Below are 22628 nucleotides of genomic sequence, written 5' to 3'. Positions count from 1 at the left end.
GGAGTGGGAAACACGGAGGCAACACTGGCAAGGACTGCCCAGGACGGAGGCAAAAAGAAGAGACCTGCAGTAGAGTAGAGGAGAAAAATTCCGCCTGTGGATGAGGTTGTTTTTTTTTTTTTTTTTTTTTGTAAAATGGTGATCGGAGTTGATCCTGATATGAATAAAATGAGTGTATTATGCAAGTTCGTCGTCTGCCGGTTTTTTTTTTTTTTTTTTTTTTTTTTTTTAATAATAATAATAATAATAGGGGACAAGCCCATATGGGTGGAACCAGCACAGGGGTGTGATGTTATGATTGATTATTTTAATATATATATATATAAATGGAACCAGCACAGGGTATATAATAAAATAAAAGAAAAGATGGGTATAAAGAAAGTGGGGGATGTGGGCGGTGGATGTGTGATAATGGTTTTGGATGGAGAATGGATTATGTTTTTCAAAAAAGAAGAGATCCCTGGTGGCTGGCTGGTATGTGGTGTAAAAAAGAAGAGACATGGGCAGCAGGATGAGTCGGCTTTGAGGGGGTGGGAAAAAGTGAAGTGAGAGAGAGAAAGTGTATAGTGGGTTTGATAACACATCCAAAGCCGAAACATCAGTATTCTCAGCCCTCACTCAAATTGGGGGCTCTATACAGGTGAAGGCGAGAGCCGTTGATAATGAAAGAGACGACCCGAAATCCAGAGAGGAGCGAGGATAGCAACGACCTCGCGTTCTTCACATACGATGAGAAGCGAAAGCTCGGGTACGGGACTCAGAAGGAGAGGCTGGGCAAGGACTCGGTTAAGCCATTCGACGCTTGTTCCCTCTGCTTGAAACCCTTGATCGATCCTATGTGTTGCCAGAAAGGCCACGGCTTCTGCAAAGAATGCATTCTCGAGTGCTTGTTGTCTCAGAAGAAAGATATTCAAAGGAAGCTAACTGCACATGCTGCTTAGCAGAAGCAAGAAAAAATGAGGAAGAGGAGAAGTTAATGCTGCAAAAAACCAGAGAGCTTGATGCTTTTGATCAGCAAATCCCAAGGCGATGGAGATGTCTGTCTGAACGCAGAAGGCGTTGTTGGCCGTACACGTGTCCGTCCCCTTCATCGTCCGAGCCAAGGCCGTTCCCGCCGAGTCCACCGACAGCAACAGGTATGCAAACATCGGATCATGGCCGAAATCGAACCAGACTGGAAGGATCTCAGGGGGCAATGTGACGCCACTGGAAATCTGTCACTGGAGATCTCCCAAACAGAAGCTCCCATTCCGACGAGATGAAAGTGGCGGATCTTTATTCTGAAAAATTCGATGATTCATGTTTGGGTTGAGACTCTGGAGTCATGGGACATGGCAGCGGATGGAAGGGGTATGTGTAGAGGTCCGGCGGACGGCCAAGGCGAGGCTGCCGCCCGCCGGTGAAGCAGAATGATCAGGTTCTTAACTCTGCTCTGATACCATGTAAGAAAATATATGTATTATTGATTGATTGATGTTGATGTTGATGTATTACAAGATTGATTAATTACAATTCCTATACAATCTATATATAGAAGAAAATGTGGTAGTAGGTGTAGTGGAGGTGATAGTGGGTTAGGTGAAGTGGAGTGTGTGGTGAAGTGGAGGTAGGTGAAGTGAAGTGTGTAGTGGAGTAGGTGAAGGTAAAGATGGGAAATTCTAACAAATTTATATCCTACCTTGAGCTTCATAAGCTTGGGACCTTTGCTTTGCTTCTTTGGATGATATTACTTCTCCACAATATTCAATAATGAACTGTCCAGCCTTCAAAAAAGAACTCACAGACAAGAGGTTATTAAGAACATAGAAATGAATTTAAAGAATTATATAATCAGCCATTGAGATCTTACCAAAACTCAACTCTCTCAGAAGATATGTAGAATACATCAGAAGCAGTTCTTACTTTCTTAATATAAATGGAAAATTGTTATTATTATTTTTAAAAAAATTATACATCAGCACACACCACAGAATAATTTTTCATGTTTCCAAATCACATCCTTACCTTGAACCAAGAAAAGACCAAATGTTCCGATCCAGTATATGTGAAATATGCTTGTTCATTTACGAACATATATATGCAGATTCAAAGTAATTACCTTAATATTCTCATCAGCCAAAAGGCCCCACCCACGTCCTTCGGTTTTGAACAACTTTGTTTTAGCATATTCACATTTCTGGAACCTCTGTAAACAAAGATTGATGAAACATCAAGATATTGAAACCTCAAAGGCTCCATGTGTTCAGAGTTATTCTAATTATTGGACTGTCTCACTGTCTAAAATTTGCAACAAAAAAATAAAAATAAAAACAAAAACAAAAACAAGAAACTATGAACAAAACAAAATGGAAAAATAAAACAATTTTACATGCACAATATACTGTCAGAAATGGAAATTTAATGCTCATCTCAAGGTAAAACTAAACAATAGTTGCTTGAAAGGTATAAGAGTAACCAGCATAAGGTAAAGCAAATAGTTAATTTGATACCAAGAAAGATATAATCATACAAGTCTACTGAAAAATCATGCCATGTAACAAGTATGCACATTAATAATCTTACAATTATGCAAAGGCAACACCACCACATGGTGACCCCATTCTTTTGAAGCTCCATCATACATTTTTCCAAAAACCAAATATTTCAGAGAATTTGGTTACATTTTTCTTTCCACTTGGAATAAAGTAAGAACTTATGATCAACATAGTTTGAATTCACAACCCACTTTTTGCAGATTGTTAGAGTGATGATATAAAGCGAGAGTTGGTTAGAAGGAGAGGGTCGAGACAGTTAATACAGAGAACTAATTCACATGAGAAAGTACACATGACTAAAATACAAAGACTATGATAGTATAAAATAACCAAAAAAATAAAGAATTATGGGAATGGACAAAAACAATTGGACAGAATACTCTTGCATATAAAAATAGAAACAAATATATCCAATCCAATATCACAGAAGTCAGGGATAAAAGGCGAGATTGAATCGAGGACAGTGGCAAGTGAAAGATGTAAGTGTGGTAGGTAAAGTTGAGTGTGTTAGGTGAGAGTTGAGTGTGGTAGGTAGATGTAAGTGTGTTAGGTGAGAGTTGAGTGTGGTAGGTGAATATGTTTTTCTCTTCTATATATAGGAGAGTCATTGTATACAAAACTAAATATCAATCAATAATACATCAATTTTAACATGGTATCAGAGCTATAGGTTAAGCTCTTGGTGCTCTTCGCCTTCTGGCGGGCGGCAACTTTGCCTTAACCGCCCGCCAGACCTCAACCAATTGAAACCTCCAACACATACCTTCTCTCCAATCACCGCCAATAACCACTGCAGCAACTCAAACCACTGCTAGCTCGAATTGACGCCAACTCTTCTCGCAACCAGTGTTTCATTTCGGCCTACTGCAGATACAGATTGCATCTTCGTCAACCAAAGCTTCGTTTGTTTGCTCACTGCCCGCTGCTGCAACTCCGGGCACCGCCGCCGACCTGTTCTAACTGTCTCGGTGCCGTGTATGTGTTCAGATGTAAGAACACAAGACATGTCCTCGATGGCCTCCCTTGTTTTCATCTCTGTTACATTTGCCACTATGTGTAAACCAGCAGCTCCTATATTTCTCCTTATATTTGCTTTTGCATTTAGATTGGAGTCTCCAAGCTTTAAACTTTTCAGTATCATTTTTATTATATCCATTGGAATAATGTTAACAGTTGCGAAGGAAACTGAATTTGAATTTTGGGGATTCATTTTTGTTATGCTTGCTGCTGTTATGTCTGGATTTCGTTGGACCATGACTCAGATTCTTCTTCAGAAAGAAGTATATGGTCTGAAAAATCCACTTACCCTGATGAGCTATGTAACTCCAGTGATGGCAGTGGCAACTGCTATGCTCTCTCTGATAATGGATCCTTGGGATGAATTCAGAACAAGCAATTACTTCAATAGTTCATGGCATATCACTCGGAGTTGCCTTCTCATGTTTCTTGGTGGAACTCTCGCCTTTTTTATGGTATTGACAGAATACATTCTTGTTTCAGTAACTAGTGCAGTAACTGTGACAATAGCAGGAGTTGTCAAGGAGGCTGTCACCATCTTGGTTGCTGTCTTTTACTTCCATGATCAGTTTACTTGGTTGAAAGGGGCTGGCCTTATTACAATCCTGTTTGGCGTGAGCTTATTCAATTGGTACAAATACCAAAAGCTACAAAAGGGTGAAATAGGTGAAGAGAATGTGGCAAGGTCATCGACAACCAATCCAGCTGCAAAATATGTTATTCTTGAGGAGATGGATGATCAAGATGATGGCCACCAATCTCTCTCTCTCTCTCTGCACCTGGGCTCTCTTCTCGGTGGTGCATGAAAACAAACAAGGCAGCATGTTTGGTTTTTCAGAGAGAAACACACGGCCCACATGACATGCATTTAATCTCTCTCTCATCTTTCCACTTTCAAACCCACTATCCTTTTTTTAATCAACTCACTCCCTCACTTTCTTTAAACCCCTCTTTTCCTCACATGGGCTTGTCCCCTCTCTCTCCTCCGTTTGATTTCAAAATCCATTATTTTTATTTATTTTCTCCAAACCACTTTCCTTATTTCCCCATCTTTCATTTTGATTTCAAATATATTTTTATTATTTCTTTCTTTATTTTTCTTTCACATTATTTTTAATCTTTTTCAAATTCCATTCATACCATATAGCTTTGCACACCAAACCATACTTTATTCATCTCAGGGATCAACCCCGATCACAATTTTACACCAAAAAAAAAAAAAAAAAAAAAAAAAACAACAACAACAACAAACCAAAACACAACACCAAAAGATTTGTTTTCTTTTCTACAGACGGCCACCCACTGACCTCACTTCTTCGCCTATTCCGCCGGTCTTTTCTTCTTGCCTCCGTCTTGGGCGGCCCTTAACGGTGTTGCCTCCGTGTTTCCCACTCCACTGGGCACGATCACTCCACCCTGCTCCTCCACTGCAGCATATGGCGGACCTCCAAATCGGAACATAACGGTGGCCTTCCGCTTCAGCTCCTTATTTTCCGCCTTTAGCACACTTATCTCTGCTCGCGCATCCTTATACATGCGTTGGAGCAGAGTCAGTTGGGCGTTTAACTGCTGCACCTCATTTGTCCTACTCTGAAGCCGGTGCGACAAGTTTGTGACCGCCGTCATGGTCTCCACACATGACTTCAATGTATACTGATTGGCCTCAATATCCGTTTGCACTGCCATTTTTTGCTCCACCGACCGCATCGAAAAGTTCAACGGAGCAAAGCCAGAGGTGTTTGGTTGAGGTTCACGAGCCACCGCTCCAGCTATCTCTCTTGTTGACTCGTTGAGGTCGGGAAAGAGAGTGAGCAGACCATGGGAAGAAGAGGCCATATTTTTGGGTTGCTAAGTGTTTCAGAGAAGCAGCGATTACCGATTGGTACTGTCAGACAGGGTTGGTTGCAGAGTGTTTCAAGATTTGCAGCTCTTAGAGACAAGCTCTCCGAGAATGCAGAGGTTTCAACTGGTTTGTTATGCTTCCAAGCCTCAGCCTCCGCTTCGGTTTATAAAGACCATGACGAAGAGGCCGACACGCGCTCTGTCGGTCACGTGCATCGCCACGTGTCTGGCGCGCCTTTTGATGGCTCGACGCTTTCTGTCGGGCACGACTTTTGATGAAGTGGGTGCGCCTTTTGAGGGCGCGACTTTTGAGGGCTCGATATATATATCTACATGTATATCTTTTGGGCAGCCTATATACACACTCATACAGTGTCTTCTACACCGGTCCGACATGACCCCATAAACTGTCTTCTACATCGGTCCGACATGACCCCGTAAACTGTCTTCTACAGCGGTCCGACATGACCCCGTAAACTGTCTTCTACATCGGTCCGACATGACCCCATAAACTGTCTTCTACATTGGTCCGACATGACCCCGTAAACTGTCTTCTACAGCGGTCCGACATGACCCCATAAACTGTCCCGACATTGCTCCCGGTCAACTTCTACATCGGTCCGGCATGACCTCGTAAACTGTCCAGACATTATCTTCTCCAACGGTCTGACACGACCATACCGTGTCTCCTATCCTGTTTTATTTTATTTATCAGTTTACTTTCCTGTTTTGTTACTCTCTCCAAACTCAAGTTGGTTAGTATCTATCCTCCTTGAGTTTGAGGGGGGCTGTAAGTGTGGTAGGTAAAGTTGAGTGTGTTAGGTGAGAGTTGAGTGTGGTAGGTAGATGTAAGTGTGTTAGGTGAGAGTTGAGTGTGGTAGGTGAATATGTTTTTCTCTTCTATATATAGGAGAGTCATTGTATACAAAACTAAATATCAATCAATAATACATCAATTTTAACAAAAGATTTTAGTGCAATAATATGATTTGAGTTCCGAACTTCTGATGAAAAAGAAAACTTAGCTCTCACAAATATTTCTACCAATTTTGACTGCAAGAATTTCATACTGTGAACCAACCATTATCTCAATATCTCAGACCACTAATATTGATACAGCTATGAAGTTCACCAGTAAAAACCATATACAGAATGACTATATGAGTTGTTCATGGGAAAGGCCATCAATCATTTGAAATATGGTTATAAGTACTATAGCTGAGGTGACACATCTATACTAACAATATAGGGGGAGAACACCAATTGGTGTATCCCAGTTTATGAAGTTCCATGGACTTTTTTATACAAAATTACTCATAAACAAATCAGTCATATACAGGTTAATTAACTGCTGAGAGCAAATACAAAAAGACATTAGTTCCATTTAACTCCACTTTTTACGCAACTAATGACACACCAGAAACTTTCAGGAACTCTATGTTGCCGTCCCATCCAATGGCTATACATATCCAATTCCTTCCTGCCATTGATCTTCTTGAATTGTGTGCATTTAGTATTGCAATCTCACTTGAAAAGCAGACCTTGTGGAAAATATCATTTTTGTATGCGAACTCACTCAAAGTGTGGCAATCATAACCAAAAATATCATTTATCAATGGAATGACAGTAACAAAAAGTTGAAGGAATTTATGAGTATTTTTGTACTGGATTTTCTGTTTCATCTGAATTATGATGTATTTTTAACGTGTGTTTGTTTTTGTGAAACTTTGTTTGCATGTCTCAAGCATACAAACAGTCCGTGGGTGCAGTTGTGGAGTTGATCCACAGGGAAGTGGTGTTAGTACCGTCAGGTGCCAAACAGAAGGCCAAGAGAAAATAAGAATTCCAATATAAAAAAAAATCCATGACATCTTCCCAGGGCATTTAGTTGCAAATTTATGAGCCTCTGACTCATTGAGTATCCAATTCCTGCTATACTTTACAACTGAGATGCAACACCGCTTATTCAATCAAACAGGGGTTGTGGGTGCATGTACTCAATAAATACAAAGAAAGAAGCAAAACACACAATGGTATTGCTCCAAATGAAGTTAAGAAAACTGTAACTTTTTGCATGAGTTGGTGGGGTTTTGCTCTGATTTGGTTGTCATGGCAATGGTTGTGATGTGCTGAATCAGCCATGGGGTATTGAGAAAGAAAGAAAGTTAGTGAAGAAGAAAAAAACAATGATGGAAAGAAAGAGGAAGAAAAAAGACAGACAAAAAAAAGGTGGCTGTGCTTGGGTTGTCAGCAATGGTACCGCTGACCCTTGTTGCATCCAGCAACAAACAAAAGGGTAAAGGGGGAAACTGGAATACAAAAAGAAAAGAAGAGATAAGGGATAAAAAAAATTTGATGAAACGAATGAAGAAAAAGAAAATGTAGGGAAAAAAGGAGTGAGTTATCCCTTTGGCCATCAAATGTCAAATGTTAGCCCGTCCAAAATGTTATAATTTGACAATTAATGTAAAATGTAAATTGTAAATATAAACTACCACCCACCTACCACCTCCACTACCACTCACTCCACCTACCACCTCCACTACCACCTTCACCTACTCCCAAATCCTCTCCTATATAAATCCTTGTAATATACATCAATCAATACAACATTCATCAATCAATATATACACAATTTATTTTCTCTCTCTCTATTAATTTATCTTACATGGTATCAGAGCCAGGTTAAGAACCTAATCATTCTGCTTCACCGGCGGGCGGCAGCCTCGCCTTGGCCGCCCGCCGGACCTCTACACATACCTTGACTCCGCTGCCACTAAACCCAATTCAACATTCACCTTCAAGATCAGAGCATCATCACCATCATCCATCTTGGTCACCTCCACCAACACACATGGGCTAAGACCAAGGCCTCTCTCTCTGTCTTTTCTGCAGAAAGGGCCGAACCGTCGTCATCTCTCTCAACGGTGATCATCGGGGCAATGATCGGACTTCTGATCATCCACAAGTCCACCACCGAGTCACCCGAGTCATCATCATCTCTCTTCAACAACAACGCCGTCGAATCAATCAGAGCCATCTATTCCGTTGGTACAGGTGTTCCGTTTTTTTTTTTTTTTTTTTTCGGAATGAAACTCGTCACCATGATAAACCGGCCCCGATCAGAACCAACAGCCATAGACTGATCTTGGAGATCACATTCTCCACCCTGATCACAACAACAGGTGTTCCGTTTTTTTTTTTTTTTTTTTTTCGGAATGAAACTCGTCACCATGATAAACCGGCCCCGATCAGAACCAACAGCCATAGACTGATCTTGGAGATCACATTCTCCACCCTGATCACAACAGCAGAGACCCCACACATGCAAACCCATCTATCTCTCTCTCTCGGCTTAGGGAGAGAAAGGTGAGAGAAAGGGGGAAGAGAGACCCAACACACACCCAGATACATGCATACACACATACACGGGTTATCTTTTTTTTTCCCAACACACACCCAGATACATGCATACACGGGTTATCTTTTTTTTCTCTCTCTCTCTCTCTCTCCTTTTAATATCTGAAGAAGAACCATTAGATTAGGCCCTGCTCCACCAAAATCTTCACGCTGTTGATTGCCAGTCCCTCTGCTCCTCCTGTAAACACGTGACGTGCGAAACATGTCGGTCTGGCCAAAGAATGCCTTGAACATCTCATCAGGATCAAAATCATCACATGGGACTTGACCCTCTTCTCTCTCTTTTGCTTTCTTTTCATTAGTTTATACATTTTGCTTCTTTTTTCAATTAGTGGTAGGACCCGTCCCAACCACACACACTCCATTTTTTTTTGAACATCACCTTTTTTTTTTTTTCTTTTCTTTTTTTATTACTTTACCATTCAGATTCAAAAAAAAAAAAACAAAAACAAAACATTTTTTTTAATCAACCCACTAATGATAAAAACATTTTTTTAATCCACCCATTATCTCTCTCTGCTTTTTTTTTTATCCCCTAGACCAACTTTCATCATATCTATGATTTCTCTTACTTTAACACCAAACCTCTCTCTACACAGACAATAGCCAGAACCCACCATTCATCCCCCTATCCCTTCTATTTATTTTATTTTATCTCTTTTTTTTTTTTTTTTTTTTTTGAAAAAAAAAAAAAAAAAAAAAAAAAAACAAACAAACAAACAAACAAAATTTATACAGATTTGCACAACAACTTAGTTTTATTTATCTTAGGGATCAACCCTGATCACCGTTCTCCACACCACAAAAAAAAAAAAAAAAAAAAAAACAAAACAAAACAAAACAAAACAAAACAAAACAACCACACCCACAGTGGGATTTTTCTTCTCTACTCAGCCGCCGGTCTCTTCTTCTTGCCTCTGTCCTGGGCGGGCCTAGCCGGTGTTGCCTCCGTGTTTCCCACTCCACTGGGCATGACCACTATTCCTTGCTCCTCCACTGCAGCATATGGCGGCCCTCCAAATCGGAACATCACGGTGGCCTTCCGCTTCAGCTCCTTGTTTTCTGCCCTTAGCACGCTCATCTCTGCTCGCGCATCCTTATACATGCGTTGGAGCAGAGCCAGCTGGGAGTTTAACTGCTGCACCTCATTTGTCCTACTCTGTAGCCGGTGCGACAGATTTGTGACCGCCGTCATGGACTCCACACATGCCTTCAACGTATACTGATTGGCCTCCACATCCGACTGCACCGCCATTTTTTGCTCCACCGACTGCATCGGAAAGTTCAACGGAGCAAACCCAGTGGTGTTTAGTTGAGGTTCACGGGACACCGCACCAGTTCTCTCTCCTGTGGACTCGTTGAGATCGGGAAAGAGAGTGAGCAGCCCACGGGACGACGAAGCCATTTTCTCTCGCAACAGAGTGTTACAGACTCTCTCTCTCAGCACAACAGTGTTACAGCCTCTCTCTCTCAGCACAACGCAGAATTCTTCAGAGGTTTCTCTCAGTTTCTTGTCTCAGCCTCTGCCTCGGCCTCAGCTCCGTCTTGGTTAAATAGCCGAGGCAGCCACGCGCATCGCGCGCCTCTTCTCGCCGACAAACTGGCACGCCTTTTCATGGCACGCCTTTTGATGCATTCGGGCACGCCTTTTGATGGCACGCCTTTTGAGGGTGCGGGCACACCTTTTGAGGGCACGACTTTTGAGGGCTCGATATCTACATCCATGTATATTTTTTTGGGCAGCCTATATACACACTCATACAGTGTCTTTTACACCAGTCAGCTTTATCAATCCCTTTGTTTCAACCTCAAATAGGTTTCTATCTTCACACCTATTTGAGTTTGAGGGGGGGTTATACCAGTATAATGTATAAGTCGCCCATGGCGCACTCCCTAAGTCACCCCCTTGGTGCACCACCACAATCTGCTACAACGGTCCGACATGACCCCATAAACTGTCTTCTACAACGGTCTGACACGACCACACAGTGTCTGCTACATCGGTCCGACATGACCCCGTAAACTGTCCTGCTACAACGGTCCGACATGACCCCATAAACTGTCTTCTACAACGGTCTGACACAACCACACAGTGTCTGCTACAACGGTCCGACATGACCCCGTAAACTGTCTTCTACATCGGTCCGACATGACCCCGTAAACTGTCCTGCTCCAACGGTCCGACATGACCCCGTAAACTGTCTTCTTCAACGGTCCGACATGACCCCATAAACTGTCTTCTACAACGGTCTGACACGACCACACAGTGTCTGCTACAACGGTCCGACATGACCCCGTAAACTGTCTGACACGACCATACCGTGTCTCCTATCCTGTTTTGTTTTTATTTATCAGTTTACTTTTCTGTTTTGTTACTCTCTCCAAACTCAAGTTGGCTAGTACCTATCCTCCTTGAGTTTGAGGGGGGCTGTTAATGTAAAATGTAAATTGTAAATATAAACTACCACCCACCTACCACCTCCACTACCACTCACTCCACCTACCACCTCCACTACCACCTTCACCTACTCCCAAATCCTCTCCTATATAAATCCTTGTAATATACATCAATCAATACAACATTCATCAATCAATATATACACAATTTATTTTCTCTCTCTCTATTAATTTATCTTACACTTTTCAATATTAAAATATTAATTTTTAACCCAACCACCATTCTATCCTTTCAACTACCATATACTTCTAAATGTTGGCAGCTGGTGTTCATTTTAGATGACATGGCAAAGTTTGGTATTTGTAAAATCATCTGCCAAACAAACATGACCACGAATTTAGCATTGACAAATTTTAGCCATGCATTGGAGATATAAAGTTACAAAAAATATATTGAAAAAAAACCACTACTGTTTAGGTTAAGTAACTGCAAAAGGGTGCAATATAATGCACACACAGTGTGCGCGCCATCCTACTAGTATATAATGATTATAGAGACAAAAAATTCACTATTCATTAGTTTATTTGTAACACCTCAATGTAAATTTAGAAGGAGAAAATGATATGAAACTAAGAAATGGGACAGTTATTTCAAATCCCCATATAGACCCATTCATCAACCTAGTAGTGAAATTATAAATTACCAAGAAATAATTCTCACCAGACCTATAAAAAACTTCACATTGAAGTTGCTCTAGCGTGAAAATAATATATATATATATATATATATTGTACATGACAAAAGAATCCCCTTCAACCCACCATGGCATAAAGCAAAAAGCCAAATGCAAATTATGCAATATGATCAAGACAACCAGAACTGTGATAGAACGCTGACCAGACCTGCCAGCTTAGGTTCTATGCAAAGCGAATCAAATGCCAGCAGCATTAAGCTCCCAAGACCAGGTTCTGGGTATGATAATGTCATGGCTTATAATAAAGTAAAACTACATCCAAGATATTATGTGGGTAAAATTGAGAAATACATTCCACAAATCTCACAAATAAAGCAGTGGCATCACCAATAAAGTCAAGTTTATTGACCTTGAGTCACACAAGAGATTTAACTCTGAAAAAAACTAAGACACATGCTGAAATTCCACAAAATATCGTGTAATATTAGTCAAGGTTTTACAATGATCTATTAATATGAATGTGAATGTGCCAGTATTTATTGTTTGGAGATCTAGGTGGTGCTAGAGATTGAATATATGTAGGCAGTGGCGTGCCACCATTATGCAGAACCACCAATTCTATTAGATGTGCTCTCATTCTGGCAAACTGCAACATCAAAAATCAATTATACAATTGATAATAAGTTCCCCTTTTTCAGAATTTTTTTATTTTAAACAATCATAGATGTAAAACTAACACCCACGACCAATCAAAATTAGAAGTATCTTCAGCTTCAAAATCAACAGGAGCTGACTGACACAGTTAGGGTTGCAAACGAACCGAGTTGTTCACGAGCTGGCTCGGCTCATTAAAGGCTCGGCTTGGCTCAGTAAACGAGCCGAGCTCGAGCTCGAATAAGTTCGGCTCGTTTATCTTTATTTAAATTATATAATAAATACATTATTTATATATTAAATAATATATAAATATATATATACATAATAGCATAAATATATTATTTATGTATTAAATAATATATATAATATTTTTATTTAAATAACGACAATGCTGCGTAACTCAAATTTTGTGGCTCAAAAGTGGCTCAAATGGCCAAAACGACGTCGTTTTGAGTACAGAACAACATAAAAATGGCCAAAACGACGTCGTTTTGAGTACAGAACAACATAAAAATGGCCAAAACGACGTCGTTTTGGCCATTTGAGCCACAAAATTTGAGCTACGAGACATTTTCCTTTAAATAATATAAAAAATAATAATAAAATCTTATCAAGCCGAGCCGAGCCGAGCTCGAGCTCGAGCCGAATTATTTATCGAGGCAAGCTCAAGCTCAACAAAGCTCGGGTTGGCTCGAGTCGGCTTGGGTCGGCTTGTTTGCAGCCCTAGACACAGTTGAAACACCATGCAGAAACAGGAACCATAAAAGAGGAGGAAAAAGGAAAATCGACCCAAGGTATTATCTAAAAATTTATTCAATTCACGACACTGATACAAGTATTAAATAAGATATTCATCTGATCAGGAAGTAATTTATATTAAATCACAAAACACAGCAGCATACTCCACATAATGTTTCTTTATTCTTAGAAGAGTTTTCAGAATGTGGAGCCTGTTTTTGTTTTGTTTTGTTTCTCTCTCTCTCTCTCCCTCTCTCTCTCTCTCTCTCTCTCTAAAGTAATAAAGATCCCACAATGATTTTTCACATGTTACATGTAGCATCCCTTTCATCAATGAACCTGTGAATATTACTGAAAAATCCAATCTACAGAAATACCAGCAAAAATAATAGGTTCCAACATTCAACTTTAGCAGAAATGGAACATGTAACACAGAATACTATGCCATGCACATGCATATGCACAAACACAAACACAAACACACAGAAATCGAACTGATCTTCACCTGATTTTTGCAATAGTCTCCGCAGGGGCAATAGCCAGGTGTGCATTCAGTACTGGTCAGAAAGTTCAAGCACCTCTCCCGACATGCACTGTCAGGATCAATGGTATCATATTTACACTCACAGATGGCAATGTCCTCTTCTTTTAGCTTTTTGAGCCTAGGAACACAACTTATATCAGATGATAAGCAAGTGATCATTGTTAGTACAGTAATTATACGAATTACAAAATGCATCAAATTGAATAAATATATCAAACTCCAGCCAACCATAATTCTCCTCCACTCCTCCCTAACACACATAAAATAAATAATAAATAAATAAAATAAACAAACAAAAACAAAAACTTTAAAAGAGAAAAGAAAATTAACAGGCACCCTTTTACTTCTTTTTTCGAGAACATAATATTTGTGTAGGAAGGGAAGTCCTATAATAGAGACATCTACTAAAAAGAAGTCCACATCTATGAATAGCCATTAATAATTAACAAGACCACATAAAAAAATCCAGTCATTTTTTCATATGCTACTGAATGTATACATGCAGGATGTGGTAAGAAAAAGAAAAGATAATATATTGCATTCAAAAAAACAAAAATTGTAACATCATATCTATCTTTTTCAAGAAGATTCCAAACTTTTAAAGGAAATTTTCTCTTAAGAACTTTCAGAATTCAGAGGTGAATGTAACATCAGAACTTTAAATTTACTTCCATCATAAAGCAAACAGCACACTCCCTATGAATGAGACAGCAACCTGATCCCCCTGACAAACGACCATTTGAATTACCAGGACTAGCCAATTGACTCACAACTAATAAGCACAATTAAACTTCAGCTTCAAGTCAAAGAAAATTTAAAACCTTTAAATTGCAGGCTCAAATTCTACAAACAGTTATCATTGAACTACTTGCATTTTATGATTCTCCAAACGGAAAAGAAAATGATAAATTTATAAGAGTATGTATCCACTCAAACAAAGAATGGCTTAAGAAACATGCCATTAAATTAAATGTCATTCAAAAATGTTTTGGCGCAAATGTAGATTTTTTTTTTTATCTTGTGTACCCAATATACTTCCTCTTAAACAGTAATTATTAAGGATACAAAGGACATGTTCTTCAAATATCAATTATTTTGTAAAAATAAAAAATAAAAATACCAAACTATTTTATGTAATGACAAGAAAATAAAAGCAACATGTCACAATTTGTCACTTTTTCTTCAATCAAGAACATTTGCATGCATTTATTGTTGCAGATAAGGACCATAATGTCAAAGGGATCAGATCAGAGATTTACAAAGTTGAAGATATAATTTCATGATTTATATCATGATCTTTGCATCTTTGATTTATCTCAATCCCTTAGGCTTCATTTGGATCGTTGGGTGAGAAACGAAAAGAAATGATTGTGGCCTCTCGTCTATGTGATAAAAGAAAAGAAATGATGGTCACTATCATGTTTGGATGAGTAAGAAATCAAAGTATGGGATATGGGAGATGGGTGGAATTTATTTTCTTCCTATATATTTTAAAGGCAATCTTGGTATTATGAAAAATATACAATCAATCAATTTGTTTCTCACCAAATGTCACCAGCTTTGTGAGAAATGAAACCTATAAAATAAGAAAGTTCTCTTTCTCTACATTTCTCACCAACTTATAAACCGAATATGAGAAAAGAGTTATCTTTTTCTTCATTTCTCATCTGTCTCTCACTCAATTTTTTTTTTTTTTTTTTGATAAATAACCAAACTTTATTAAAAAGCATCAAGAAGATGCAAAGAATACAAAAAACGGCCTCAAGAGCCCATCGAAACTAACAAATCAAATTCTCCACAAAATCTGTAAAAGCCAATACATCTGGATCCACTAAACCTGTCACCCAACTATACAGAATAGTAAGAAGGCGCCTCTCTAACCAAGTGATGGAATGAGCGACCCCATGAAACACCCGCTTGTTTCGCTCCAGCCAAATTAGCCAAAGTAAACAGTGCAAGGCAAGAATCCAAGCCTTTCGACGTCTCTTCCCCACCCTCCCCCCAACCCAACTCTGCAAAACTGCAAACAAAGAACCCGGTTGAACCCAAACCAGCCCAAACATTGCCACCACAAGCATCCAAAGACGAGAAGAGACCGAACAATGAATAAGCAAATGGTTAACCAATTCCGCAGCCTGACCACACAAGCAACACCAATTCACCAAAATATGCCCACGACGAATCAAATTATCAATAGTCAAGATATGACCCAAACTCGCCGTCCACACAAAGAAGGCAACCTTGGATGGCGTGCCTGACACCCAAACACTCTTCCACAGATAGACGAAGGTGCCATCAACAACACACTTATCCTCAACAAGCGCCCCATAGAACGAAGACACCGTGAAAATACCTTTGGCCCTAGGACAATCCCAAACCAAGGCATCATTATCCGCCTGTCCAAGATGTAAACCATATAAAAAACCAAGGAGGTCCACTAATTGATCTAGCTCCTAGTCTTGGACATGACGACGCAGCTGCACGTTCCACACCCTCAACTGCCCCTCCCCAACCCTCACAGCACTCACCAACACCTCAAAATTCGAAGCAATAGCAAATATCAAAGGGAAACGAAACTCTAAAAACCAGTCACCACACCACCTATCCCGCCAAAAACGAACTCTATCCCCCACACCAATTTTGAACCTCACGTGCCGCCAAAACACTTCCCGACCCAACCAAATCCCTTTCCATAACCCGCAACCATGAGAATGACCCACCCGTCCCGAGCACCACACCCCCCTAACCACACCAAACTTAGCAACCACCACCCGTCTTCAAAGCCGCTCCCTCTCCTCCATGAAACGCCACAGCCACTTTCCTAACAAGGCCAAATTAAACAAGACCAACCTCCGAACCCCCAATCCCCCTTGCTCCTTAGACCTACAAATCCGATCCCAAGACACCAAATGATAATGACCACCCTCACCCCCATCACCCCACAAAGAGTCCCTTTGCAATTGCTCAATCCGCCTTGCTACAGAGACCGGGATCACATGAACAGAAATAAAATAGGTCGGGATACTCGACAGAACATTTTTAATCAATGTAAGCCGCTCTCCCTTCGACAAATAATGACGTTGCCACCCTGCCAACCGACGATGCACCCGATCCACCACTCCTTCCCAAATCCCTGTCGCTTTAAAGGAAGCTCCCAAAGGCAAGCCCAAATATGTGACAGGTAACGATACCACTTTGCACCCCAAAATGGCTACCAAAACCGAAGACCTCGCCACTTGCCCCACTGAAATCAATTTTGATTTTGCTAAATTAACCCGAAGCCCGGACACTGCCTCAAAACACAACAACACACATCTCAAATGTCCAATCTGGGCCTCCTCCGCATCACAAAAAATAAGCGCATCATCTGCAAAAAACAAATGAGATACCATCACATTCCCCGGAGCCACTCCTACCTCAAATCCATTCAGCAAACCTACTTGCACCACCCTTGCCAACAAACGCCCCAAAGCCTCCATAACCAGAATAAACAACAGAGGAGATAAAGGATCACCCTTCGCAACCCGCGATGAGTCGGGAAAAATCCTGTCGGGGAGCCATTAACCAAAACTGACATTCGCACAGTAGAAATGCAAAACAAAATCCAACGCCGCCACTTCGCCCCAAATTGCATCCTCTCCAACAAATACATCAAAAATTTCCCAATTCACATTATCGTAGGCCTTCTCAATATCTAATTTACAAATAATCCCCTCCATCCCTTGACGCAACCACGAGTCCACACATTCATTCGCCACAAGAACCGCATCTAAAATTTGCCTACCCCCCACAAAAGCATTCTGGGATTCTGATACCACCCCTACCAACACCTTGCGCAAACGATTCGCCAAAACTTTAGCCAACACCTTATACACACTCCCTAGAAGACTAATAGGCCGGAAATCTCTAATATCCCCCCCCCCTTTCTTGGGAATCAAGGCAAGAAATGTAGCATTAAGACTTTTCTCAAATTCGCCTGACTGATGAAACTGCTCAAACATAGCCAACACCTCCAACTTCACCACCCCCCAACAGTGTTGAAAAAATGAAATAGTAAACTCATCCGGACCAGGCGCCTTATCCCCAGGCATACTTTGCAAAGCCTTAAACACTTCCTCTTCTGTAAATGGCCTTTTTAGAGAAGTACATTCTTCATCTAAAATAACATCAAAACTTACCCCATCCAAACCCGAACGCCACTCCTTCCCTACGCACTGAAACAAATGCTCATAAAAACCCACAATACTTGTCTTGACCTCTTCTGAGGACGAAAACTCCACCCCATTTACTCGAATCCGACCAATCTGATTAACCCACCGATGAGCATGCGCCATACGATGGAAAAACTTAGTGTTACGATCACCATCCTTCAACCACAAACATCTAGATTTCTGGCGGAAACTAATCTCCTCCATGTGTGCAATGTGACCAAATTCCTACCGAACTTCCTCTGGGCGAACCACATCAACCTCAGACAACACCTCACCACCTTGTTTCTCCTCCAACGCCTGCAGAGCTTCTAAGACTCTAGCCTTCTGCCCCTCCAATTCCCAAAAACCTCCCTATTCATCTCTTCAAATCTAACTTAAGGAGTTTTAATTTTTTCGCTAACCGTGAACTAGGCAATCCTGCCACATTGTAAGTCACCCACCAGCCTTTAACCATCTCCACAAAGCCCTCAGATTGTAACCACATGTTCTCAAATCGAAAAGGCGTCGGACCACTTCTAATACCCCTACTATCCAACAATATTGGCCAATGATCAAAAGTTGGACGTTGTAACTGCCGTTGAATTGCCTGAAAGAAATGCTCCTCCCAATCCCCTGTGACTAGAAATCTATCAATTCGAGACATAGCTCCACCCCCAGACCAAGTGAAACCACCGCCTTGAAGCGGAAAATCTACCAATTCCATTTCATTAATGAAAGAAGAAAAACGCCACATTGGACCCCTCCCTGAGGAAGCCCCCAATTTCTCCTCCAGACACCAAACTACATTGAAGTCCCCACCCACACACCACGGGACCCCCCAGCGATAAGCTATAGTCTGTAGCTCCTCCCAAAAGCTTGGTCTCTCTACTCCCCAAACTAGCCCATAAACCCCTGCGAAGGCCCATCTAAAATCATCCTCTACACATCGAAAGAGGCAAGACAAAGAAAAACCCCCCAATTTTACATCCTCCTTCACCACCACTCGTTGATCCCAACACAGAAGAACACCCCCAGCCACCCCCAGTGCAGGGAGGAAATCCCAGTCCACAAATCTACCACCCTAAAGATCCCGAACTACCGCCCCGACAATACAGTCCATCTTTGTTTCCTAAAGACAAACCACATCTGCCTGTGCACTTCTAAGGACGGATTTCACCAAAACCCACTTCCCCTTGTCATTCAATCCTCGCACATTCCAAGACAAATTTTTTAACCACATGATAACAACAATGGCTGATCATGTCCTCGTTTGGTACATCGCACTCCACCTCCCCGAGTCCGGTCATAATTAACAGTACATTCCAACCTACGTAATTCCCTAGCATTTTTGACATTATGGCTAGTCGAATCCATCCCTTGCTGAAGAGGAGCCTCACCTCTCCAAGATTCCTCTAATGCCGAAAATAGTCTCAATGCTTCTTCTTCATGGCCCTCAAAAGAAACCCCCAGTAATTGGCTTACCTCATTAATTCGAGACAAAACCCAAGCAGAAACCTCCTCTGGCACCGGTATATCAACATCTGAACCAACAGTAACACTCTCGAGCTCAACCTCATCCGAACCATTCTCCTCATTCACAACATTCTCCACAGCCACCTCATCCGAACCTGCCTCAAGCCTAACCACCATGGCCAACTCATCCATCATATCAGACCAACGATTTTCATCACCTACAGGTTGCTGCAGTTGCGATTCCGAAAACCCGACTGTACTAGGCCGCTGCTCCGTCACCTCGTCAACATGCCGCTCCATGCCCTCTAAATCTGAAGGAACATCAACAACACCACCAGACGACGGCGGTGGACCAGTCGGCACCGTCTCGGCATTACCCATCGAGGCACTCACCACCTTCGAGGACCCGTCATCTGGTCTTGGACCTAACCCAGCTTTTAGCGAAGAGAAAACCCGACTGTGCCGCTCCACTCCCTCTAAATCTGAAGGAACATCAACAACGCCACTAAACAACGGCGGTGAACCAGTGGGCATCCTCTCGGCAATACCCATCGAGTCACGCACCACCGGCGAAGACCCGTCATCTGGTCTTGGACCTAACCCAGCTTTCAGCGAAGAGAAAACCCGACTGAGAACTGGGTTTGCATGGGCTTCCACAGATTGAGCCCCCTCATCCCTCCTTAGACTAAATAAGACACCTTGAGATGGCCCACTTCGATTAACCCTTTGATGTTTGGCCCATTTCGGTTTGGGCAGACCCACATTTCTTTTAGCTTGGACCTTAGCAAAGCCCAAATGTCCCCTTTGATTACCCCAATTTAAATCCTAACCCAAGCCCATGAGGGTCAATTCAAATAAATAACCCCGCCCACCCTTATCCCCATTTGTCAGCCCAAATCTTTGCAGATATTCATTGACCCCCAAATTTCGCCATTTTCTTCGAGCTAATTGCAACAAATCTCGCCCATCCTTATCCGTTCCCCCTCCTCCACCGCGCACCATCTCCAGCACCGCCGGTTCCACCGAAGGTCCCTCCTCCACCCAAACAGGTAAAGAAAACTGCCACAGACCCCATCTGACGACCACACGCATCAGTATGCCATGAGAGCTTCTAATTCGCAGCCGAACATAGCCTAGATCCACAGAGGATTCATCTGCTTCCACATAACCACCACACTGATCACCAATGGCACGGTAAACATCTTCCCCGCGAAGGTGGATTGGCACCCCCATCACCCGAATCCAAACACTCTTCGCCGGCAAGGTTGTAGCTTTCGACGTACAAAGTGCTAAAGGCGACCACCATTCCAACTGGAGATCCCTCCCATCAGCAATCCACCGTCGTTGCAGCAACACCTCTGCCTCATGTCTGCTTGACAAAACAAAGAGGAAGGCATGGCTGCCTAACGAACGCACCTCTTTCCCGATGTCTTCCACCAACGATTTACCCAATCAGACATTGCAGCAAAGCTCATCCCCTTGCCACCCATCTCTCCCACTCTACCAACAAGCGACCTATCCAACATACGGAACCATTCCACCTCCGTTGCACTCCGTACTGCCTTAACCCCGTCAGTCACTCCCTCTATGGTGGATAGCGATGGACGAGGTCTGGACCCTTCCTTACCCTGCATTGGACCACCATTATGCAACCCAAAACCTTCAAGGACCAAGGCCACTCCTTCCCACCCATCCCCAAAATCGGATAGGGGAATGAAGATTTGCTCTCCTCTTCCCTGCCGTCACCACTATTTGAAAGGACGAACCACCACTCTCTTCGCTACGAACCCATACCGCCACAGTCCTACTACCCCCAGTGAGCTGACCCAAAAACTATAAGTTACCTGGATCCTGCGAAGCAAACCGCATTCGCGCCACCATCCAACGCACGTCATGACCATACACCACCACAGCCCGACGAAGCCCCGCACCCCTCTCCACAATCGACACACCGCAGCATCCAGACGCTTCCACTGAAACCTCCTCAAACTCAAAAGATCGATCACCAAGAAACAAAATCCGCCGGCGTGGGCCGCATTCATTCAATGCCGAAAACATGGTTTACTCCCCCGTCACCCGAAAACCACTTCAGTATAAGTTGACTATTATCTATGTTGTCTCTCACTCCATATATATGGGTGTTTTCATGTAATCAAAGATAATCCAAGAGTGAATGAAAGATGTAGTCTATAGCGGCCTTGTGTGTGAATGGAGGCCAAGATTGGCTGAACCACATTAACCCTTTATGTTTTTGTTCTTCCATTTATGTTATTGTTTCTTGTTTATTTTCATTCATACTCTAAATTTAACATTGTATTAGAGAAAAAGATCCTCTTCTGGTAAACCCACCATTTCTCCACTTTACCAATGGTGGCGCACCCTTACTGCAAAAAATATTTCTAAGGGAAAATAACCTGATCATGGTGCCACCATTCTTGGGCAATTTATTGCCAAACTTTGGCTTATTCTTTGCCTGGTGGGTCTTCTCAGCCACACTGGTTTTACTGTTGACTCCTGCTAACATATTGGAGATAGTTCCTGTTACTATATATTTTTTTCTTTTTTGTTTGTTTGTTTAAAAACTTGGATGGAGAAAGGGCCAAAGCTCTTGAAGGCAAATTTGGAAGGTGTGAAACACAATTGAAAACCTACATGACTTATCAGATTGTGAAAATCCCAGGGAGGAAGAAGAAAACTAATACCAAGAAAGTTCCAATAGAGACAACTGCTTACTAGAACAAGAAATTTTTGGTACCAAAATACATTAGCTGAGTTGGAGATTGGATGGACAACAAGGACTAGCAATATAGTTCATGAAGCAAAAGCTGCTGGAACACCACAGCAGCACGGATCAATTGCTCTGAACCATGTTAAATTTTAGAATGAGAAAGTTAGAAAGCAAAAAATTAGTGTGGTTAGTCAAGATTGGCCTACTTCCACACACAAAGCCACTATAGTCTACATCTTTCATTTACACTATGGTAAAGCACGGATACGGATACGGGATACGGATACGATACGATACAGATACGGCGATACGACAAAATTTGAAAAACTAGGATACGGGTACGGCGGGGATACGTTCGTAAAAAATATTATTTTAACAATTTTTAGTAATGCA

General features: G+C 41.7%; 2 protein-coding genes across 20 annotated transcripts in view; one reads left to right on the top strand and one right to left on the bottom strand.

The window, feature by feature from the left end:
- Positions 1-22628, bottom strand: part of LOC114293322 (histone-lysine N-methyltransferase ASHH1) — a 57452-nt gene that overhangs the window by 14981 nt on the left and 19843 nt on the right. For 11 of the 19 annotated variants that reach the window (XM_082921441.1, XM_082921451.1, XM_082921448.1 and 8 more), the window contains 3 exons: positions 13806-13962; positions 2099-2185; positions 1679-1763 (listed from right to left, as the gene is read on the bottom strand). In XM_082921441.1, coding sequence (XP_082777567.1) covers positions 1679-1763; positions 2099-2185; positions 13806-13962 — 329 coding nt within the window. Of the gene's footprint in view, positions 1-1678; positions 1764-2098; positions 2186-13805; positions 13975-22628 lie in introns of all 19 variants that reach the window. The other 8 variants (XM_082921450.1, XM_082921434.1, XM_082921438.1 and 5 more) reach the window with 1 other exon arrangement.
- LOC114285712 (putative sugar phosphate/phosphate translocator At1g06470) lies at positions 3166-6355 on the top strand. Its single transcript, XM_028228788.2, has one exon. The coding sequence runs from the start codon at positions 3512-3514 to the stop codon at positions 4355-4357; it is 846 nt and encodes a 281-aa protein (XP_028084589.2). The 5' UTR covers positions 3166-3511; the 3' UTR covers positions 4358-6355.

This window comes from Camellia sinensis, chromosome 3 (assembly GCF_055761805.1).
Source record: "Camellia sinensis isolate YWXY chromosome 3, ASM5576180v1, whole genome shotgun sequence".
NCBI lineage: Eukaryota > Viridiplantae > Streptophyta > Magnoliopsida > Ericales > Theaceae > Camellia > Camellia sinensis.
This window is presented reverse-complemented; position numbering and strand designations above follow the sequence as displayed.